This window comes from Fistularia commersonii, chromosome 1 (assembly GCF_037954325.1).
Source record: "Fistularia commersonii isolate RoL2024-O1a breed Wild chromosome 1, RoL_Fcom_v1.0, whole genome shotgun sequence".
NCBI lineage: Eukaryota > Metazoa > Chordata > Actinopteri > Syngnathiformes > Fistulariidae > Fistularia > Fistularia commersonii.
Genome location: NC_141284.1, coordinates 27,813,091 through 27,820,757, shown reverse-complemented (window position 1 = coordinate 27,820,757; position 7,667 = coordinate 27,813,091). Strand labels below are relative to the sequence as shown.

The window sequence follows — 7,667 nt, the reverse complement described above, 5'->3', positions numbered from 1 at the left end:
TTTTCCTTACTCTGTGTAAAATAAATATTCATGGGTGTCTTGCTATCTTCTGTCTCTCTATTTATATTTATATTCATTCGTATTTTTGACATAACTGTTACACTGACAAAAGACTTTTCCCTATGAGGATCAATAAAGTTTATCTTATCTTATCTTATCTTATCTTATCTTATCTTATCTTATCTTATCTTATCTTATCTCTTGGTGTGCAGGTTTTTTTTTCAAACCTTTGTCTATACTTTTATATCTATATCTATACTTTTAATCCAGCGCCCATCTCTGGCTGAGCAACAGAAGTGCATGTTTTACTTTTTTTGTCGAGCTCTGAAAAATTAATTAGCTATATTAAATTAATTAATACAGTCATTTCCGGACGATTGAGCGCTCCTGAATATAAGCCGCACCGGATGAAAAATAACTAAAAAAAATCTATGTGTGCATATAAAGGCCACACTTGTCTATAAGCTGCAGGTGTTCACATTGTAACATACGATATTTACACAGAAGCATTTTTCTTTTTACTTTTAATTAAATCCATACCGGTAACATCCACAAATACATGCTGGAAATGCTTTTTTTTTCCCCCAAACATTGGCTGTAACACAGCTGATGAAAAAGATGAATAATAAATAACGCAAGCAAAAGTCCATCCATCCTTTGTCCTCCAGCTGATCGCTATATCGGTTTTCCTCCTGCGCACTAAAACCGTGAAAGTCGTCTTCTTCGCTGTCGGAATTGAACGTCCTCAGATGTGACGAGGCTAAACGTTTTGAGGCGTGAAGCTGGTTAGCCGCCTCCCCCCCCCCAAAAAAAATCCATAAATTAACCGCAATTGTAGTTTTAGCTGCTTTGTTCAAAGCGTGTGGGAAAAGTAGCGGCTTATAGCCTGGAAATGACGGTATAACCTCTTCCTAACGTCTGGTATCAGATGCGTTCGGGTTGTTGACGTCACGACTCACACAGCTCTTTCTCCTTCTCCAGCAGGATGAAGCTGAGCGTCGGGTGTCGCAGGATCAGCTCTCTGGCCGTCGCAAGGCCCACGATGCCCGCGCCCACCACCGCCACGTCATAGGTGCTGGGAGACAAGCGGGGGGGCGTTACACTCAAATATGACCCACATCAGACAAGCAGAAGCAGAGGAAAATTCGGGCGGTTGTTCAAAGTCCAGCAACAGATGTGAAGGCCATTGAGGCGGCAAACAAAAGGACCTTTGAACCGGCTCTCACACCACCGCTGTAATATTTACAGACAATCTTCTTCTTCTACTTGCTCCGCATCCGCCCTTGTGGGGTCGGTATCCGAACGCACTCCGCTTAATGTTGACGTCGGAAAACGTCGGTTTAAAGAACGAGGTTTGCTTTTGAGATGCACCCAACAAACACACAAAGGCCCTTTTCGAACCCTTGGAATACGATGAATTACAAAAGTAGCGGTTTCAATTTTTTTTTCGTGTGAAGAGGTTAAAAAACTAATGACTAACTGGGTTTTGCACCCACGTTGTGCTATATTTTTTAATATATTCTTCTTCTTTCGGCTTTTCCCTTCAGGGGTCTCCACAGCGAATCAACTTTCTCCATCTAACCCTATTATCTGGATCCTCCTCTCTCACACCAACTAACTCCATATCCATCAGTCTTCTCCTTGGTCTTCCACTAGACCTCCAATTCCAGCATCCGTCTACCAATATCTTCACTCTCCCTCCTCTGTCCATGACCCAACCATCTCTGACTTTCTCTCCAAAACATCTAACCGCAACATCTTCATCTCTGTAATATGTACAGAGAATGTTTGTATTTCTAAAAAGGAACTCTGTCACGTGGCCTCATCGTGTAAATGAAATAATAACCAGCGTTGCCATGTTGTTCCTGCGAGGGTGTAACTAGTTCTCATGTCGAGCCATGAGGTACTGGCTTTTAGCTGAAAATACAAAGCACAATGTTCTCTGATAGAACATTTTGAGATTGGAAACATAACGAACATCTTGACTCTATTTTCGCAAACACGAACCAGACCACACCAGTGAAGTGAGGGAAATAAGAGAAGGGCCAAGACGCCTGCTTTTACCCTGGTAAAGCCGCAACAACACGCATATCATCCGGGATTGAAAAACTGTGCAAAATATTTTTAGAGTATTATGTAGGAAGAATGCTGGTTTAACAAAATCTTGCATTCTAGCTTTTTCAGGGCTCAGTACTGACATACCTGCATGTAGTGGTTTCCTACCAGTGCATAGGAAAGGACCACAGTTACATAACTTGTGCCAGAGGGGCCAGTTATCCTTTACATTTAACTTGAAACACATGTTTCTTGCATGCTTTCCTATAGGGCGGGTTCACGCCATAATGGACGAGAGAAACAGTCCTATATAAAGTGCAGTGGAAAACTTGAAAATTGGCAAATCGTAAATTCTTCACGCAGACGAGAGAAATGTAAATGAGTGCAGAGGAGTTTGTGTACATAAACACAGGGGTTGAGGGTCCAGATCAGCAGAGTTGTTGCGCAACCTGACAGATGCCACTGAATGCCCTTGGCAAAAACTGTAATCAGTTGCAAGTTGGGGCAGGAACAACTTTTCAACAACTTCTCCACCTTATTATCTTAGATAGAGCTGGCGTGCATCGCAAACACAAACACAAACGACTAGCTTACCTTTCAGCCAGTCTCACCTGTGTAACTTCCGGTTTGCAATGTTGTTTAGCAGTTTGGGCTGTTTGGCCAAGACGGCCTTGGTAGACGAACCGACCAGAGTCCGAATCATCGTCGCTGCTACAAAACACACTTCAGACCCGAATCTTCATTGTACAACCTCCAGAGAGACGGTTTTACTGCCTTGTCCTTCCTCCTCCCCGCGGCGGGTTGCTGCTGCTAGCCAACCATCCTGCGCGAAAAGCCGACACGAAACCACGCCCACCGGGAGGCTTCGCCCACCTTACGTAACGCCAAACAACCAATGGGAAAGCACGTTTTTTCTTGACGTCACACGGAGGGCGGAAGAGATTCAGTCATGGCGGCGATGTAAACAATGCTTTGGAGGACAGTGGAACTTGTTTTTCGGCGATTCAGCGGGTTTTGACGGTGTTAAATAAAGTTCACGGAACTCACCTAGTTTCATGTTTCAGCCGTGAATGATGAGTCTATTGGTCAAAGCGGCGCAGAGCGCTGTGAGTCGGCAAGGACGGAACCGGAGACACTTCTGGGGGTGGCTCAATGCAGTCTTCAACAAGTGAGACACCTATTTCCTGAATATACACATTAAATTATGCACACTCACATAATCTGAATTCCACATTAAATGCCCTTAGATATTTGATTGCAAGCTGTGGTCAGTCAATAGAATGTATTGCCATTTTGACCTTTAGTCCTCATTTTTCTGACGCATTTTCATTTCATTTTCAAACCAAAATGTTCCACACTCTCAGATCTAACAGTTTTGCTGTTGGGAAGATGCCTGTCTTGCTAGTCTAATATGTAGTTAGTTTTATTACGCTATATTTTAACTCAATCAATATATCTGTACTGAAAATACTGGAGAACAACTGACACCGGATTTTTGTTGAGGATATTTAAGTTTATTGCGTTTATTTAAGAAGTGCTGTCGACTAGACGTTGCCCATTAGCCATGTTGATTTTAAAGCCAACGACATATCACTGATGCAATGCCATATGTTGTGGATGTGAATATTTGGATTTTTGTAAAGTGATGGATTTTGTTAACTTAACATGCCCTAATAGAGAATCACCGCCAGCTGTTGTCTGTCTCATTCAGATAGATTGCATTCGACATCCCGATGTTTACTTCACAACCTGCTTCTAACTGAATATCAGCGATTTAAGAACTAATGCTCTGCCGGGACTCGATAAAACAAACCAAATCAGACATGCGTTTGAATATATAGCCTTACCTTTTGGTCTTCAGAATAATACATCTCAAAACAGTCAATTTAAAATGATTAAAAATGTTCATTGCAGGTTATTTTAACCCAAAGTACAAAAAGTGCCCATTTTGGAAAATAATGAAACAGCAGAGTATTTTGATCTGCTACAAGTAATGAATGGAGGTGAAGGGCGAGTTTATTTATTTGAACAGCTTCTTTCTTCTCTCCGTGTGTTGTTCGAGGGCAACGTCATGTCTGAATATTGTGTACCTTGGCTCAGGGTGGATCACGAGAGGATCAAGGCCGTGGGTCCGGACCGAGCCGCGGCAGAGTGGCTGCTAAGATGTGGAGCCAAAGTCCGGTTCGAAGGCTTCGACCGCTGGCATCACGACTACAACGCCCTGCCGACGGGGCCCCTGGGCAGGTACAAGATCCAGGCCATTGACGCCACAGAATCCTGCATCATGTACAGAGGCTTCGACTATATGGGTCAGTGTTACAGCAGGGATGAGATTATCTTCCTGTCAGGGTTTTAATAGCATTTCCATTTGGGTGAAAAGTTTTAACTGGACAGCGTCTAAAGACAGTCTGTGAAGTTAATAATAAACTTTAACACCCGTGCTTTGTGAATGAGCAATGAGGTTGAAAAATATATATATCTGCTGTTTAACTCACATAAATAAAGTCAAATTGAAAAGTTAGTTTTTGTTTTTTATCGCTATGAGGGATGGGAAATGCGATTTATGGAGATGATGTCATTTCTTTTGAAATAAGTACAAAAAAGACATTGTTTTAGTCAGCGTTCAAAAAACTTCTGTCCTTTCAAATTATGATTGATTCAATGCAAATGCCCGAAATATACTCCATTAATTCAGTCATATAGCAGCTGAATGAATGTTTTTTTTTTAATTCAATTGTTTTCTTCTCTTTTCCTTATTGTTTCATCTCACTTAAATGGAAAGTACCTCATTAATAAATTCACTGTTAATTGATCATAATAAAGGAAAAAATTACTGAAAGATAATAAATGCCAAAACATTACCTTAAAATAAAAATGGCCAAAAACTGGTCAAGAAATCACAGCAAATAAATCAGAGACTGAAGAAAATGTTCAAGATTTTGTCTCTGCACAAAATTGCAATAAAATGGGCCACAAAGTGGTGTAGTGGTTGACAAAAACTACCCGAAAATGACAAAGAATCAGGAGCTAAACACTTTATTTCATTTATCTTTTATTTTTGCCTGTTGACATTAGAGATTTGAATGTTTGAGGTTGAGAATGAATTGTTTATGGAGCGCGACCTGAATGGGACTGTAGTCCGTTAAAACCATGGGATGGTTCAGGGTAAAAGTGCATCTTTGCAGGACGGATTATCTACCAGTGACGCAGGAGACTTGGATATGACACACACACACACACACACACACACACACACACACACACACACACACACACACACACACATAGAGCCACTGAACTCAGCTGCATTTTTCTGGTGAAAAGTTCAGCTCTTGCTTCTTGTTCAGGTTTTGAAAGTCGCATGTCCATTACATCACAAATAATAATACCGTAATAAAAAAAGGCAGGTCCAAGAAAACCAGCCCCTATTAAAATTCTGTCACAGCATCCCTGATCTAAATTAAGATTATAAGATACTTAAATAATCCCAACCTTTTTTTTAGGAACCTTCCAGCTTGGGGCCACTTTTGTCCTCACTTTTTAATTATTTAGATTATTTTGTGCAGATTCCAGGAGTTTTCAGAAACATGAGACAATTTTGTGCAGTTTCCTGAAAAAAAAAAAAAAAATGGGGGGGGGGGTATTTATTGCCTACTTTTATGCCATCTTTTTCTGCTCTCCAGCAGAAAATATAATTTTAAAGTTAATTTTGGCAGTGGCGACGCATTTGGCAATGCTTCTGCCTCAAAGAAGCACAAGCTTGCATGTACTTTCCATGTCTGTGTGGGTTTCAAAAAATACGGAGGTTAATTGGAAAAAAATTAGAAAATAACCTTACTGTGTGAATGGTTGTTGGTCTCCCTGTGGTCCTGGGTGGGCCCCACCTCTCGTCCAAGGACAGCTGCGATAGGCCCCCCACAATAAAAGTGTAGGATAAGCTGGATTGGCTCCTTTTAAATCAATTTATTTATGTTTTCATTTAATCGCTCATCGGCCAGTGGAATTCTCCATTGACTTTGAAATCAAATAAACAAGTTGAACGGTAGAAAAGTATTAAAAATAATCCTCACATACCAGGACACACTTGAAAATGTCTTTGCTGACGCCGTTTATTTTTCTCTCTGTTCTCCAGAGGGTCTGAAATATGTGGATGAGATAAAGCTGAAGAAGTGCATCTACATCGAGGACGCCTGCCTGGAGCGGCTGAGCTCCATCCCGCCGCTGCAGGAGAGTCTGTACATGATGGAGGTGGTTTCCTGTGGGAACGTGACTGACAAGGGCGTCATCGCTCTGCACAAATTCAAGTGAGTATAAATCTGCAAAGACCTGAAACCATTTTGCGACGAATGGCTAGTTTTATCTTGTGATTTGCTAATTCCACACAGGAACTTGGAGTATTTATTTCTCAGCGACCTGCCAGGAATCAGAGAAAAACAGACGACGGCTGACAGATTGCAGACGGCGCTTCCTCATCTGGATTTAGTCCTGGATCTGGACTAGGGAAAGGCTTGAGAGATATTTAATGGGTTGATGTGTCAGAAAAGAGAAAGCTAGAAGCACTTTATGTTGTTGACATCGGTTTTTCTTTGTTTATTGTATTCTCAACATTCAAGGTAATAAATGTTACTTCATCGGCAAGAATACAGAGTATTCAGAGTTCAGGAGTCTTCTTTTTTAAATAGTTTCTCTCAATATTAATTTGGCATTTGTAAAATATCTGAGGACAGATTGATGGCTGTGAACATCCTTAGCACCGAGGTTTCAGTTTATTGTGCTGCTACTTTTGGTTGGTGAAAAGATTTGAAAAGAACAAGTCACCCTCTGGGGGAATTCAGCGGTCTGCTCTGATTCCTCTATTAAAACAAAAAAAAAAAAAAAATGGATTGCCCTCTCCGCTGGTGCAGCTTGGCACTCTCCTCCTGCTAGTTAGCTTAGCACAGTGACGGTGAGCCCATTGAAGTCCACCAGAATTAAAAAAAACAAACTTGTGTGTGTCGAATACAGGATGGTGAGCAAATGACTTAAAACGCCAGTTTTTCTGTCTAGATTAAACCTAAATTCTAGTAAGAAAATAAACATTTTACAAGTTGGTCACTCGTCGTCAACTGGAAAGAAAGTAAGAAACATCATCAGGATGTTTTTATTTTCAGAGTCATTTTGACCCTTGTATTTCGACCCAAATTCTTCTAAGCTGTGTGTGTGTGTGTGTGTGTGTGTGTGTGTGTGTGTGTGTGTGTGTGAGAGATCGCTCTGCCTCGTGGTCTGTCGGGAAAGTCGTTCTGCTTTAAACATGTTTGTAAATTTAGAATGTCTGGTCGTCCCGCAGTATTTCTCCAAGATGCAGTGAATGTTTTTAGCGAAAGCATTTTTGGAACAATCGAGTGGTCTAGAGTTTGAACCCTGTAGTAATAATAATAATAATAATACATACGATTTGTATAGCACTTTTCAAGGTACGCAAAGACGCTTTACAAGTTGACGACGGAAAACATAGAACATACACATAGTTAATGGGAAGAGCTGTAGTTACCAGGGGTTAGGGGGTAACAGAGTGACCATCAATGGAGAGTGCGAGATTGTGACAGGAATTGAGCAAGGATTTTGGGCCGAAT

At 41.1% G+C, this 7,667-nt stretch overlaps 2 protein-coding genes across 2 annotated transcripts in view; one reads left to right on the top strand and one right to left on the bottom strand.

Annotated features, from left to right (window-relative positions):
• Positions 1-2,905, bottom strand: part of l2hgdh (L-2-hydroxyglutarate dehydrogenase) — a 12,803-nt gene extending 9,898 nt beyond the window's left edge. Inside the window, exons 1-2 of the mRNA XM_086158288.1 lie at positions 2,667-2,905; positions 960-1,075 (exon numbers count right to left, since the gene is read on the bottom strand). Of these exons, the coding sequence (XP_086014414.1) occupies positions 960-1,075; positions 2,667-2,758 (208 nt within the window). The 5' untranslated portion in view covers positions 2,759-2,905. The remainder of the gene's footprint in view (positions 1-959; positions 1,076-2,666) is intronic.
• Positions 2,906-2,985: 80 nt separating this feature from the next.
• dmac2l (distal membrane arm assembly component 2 like) lies at positions 2,986-7,315 on the top strand. The gene is made up of 4 exons (XM_086158235.1): positions 2,986-3,223; positions 4,156-4,364; positions 6,188-6,359; positions 6,441-7,315. The coding sequence occupies exons 1-4, from the start codon at positions 3,126-3,128 to the stop codon at positions 6,553-6,555; spliced, it is 594 nt and encodes a 197-aa protein (XP_086014361.1). The 5' UTR covers positions 2,986-3,125; the 3' UTR covers positions 6,556-7,315.
• Positions 7,316-7,667: the final 352 nt, after the last annotated feature.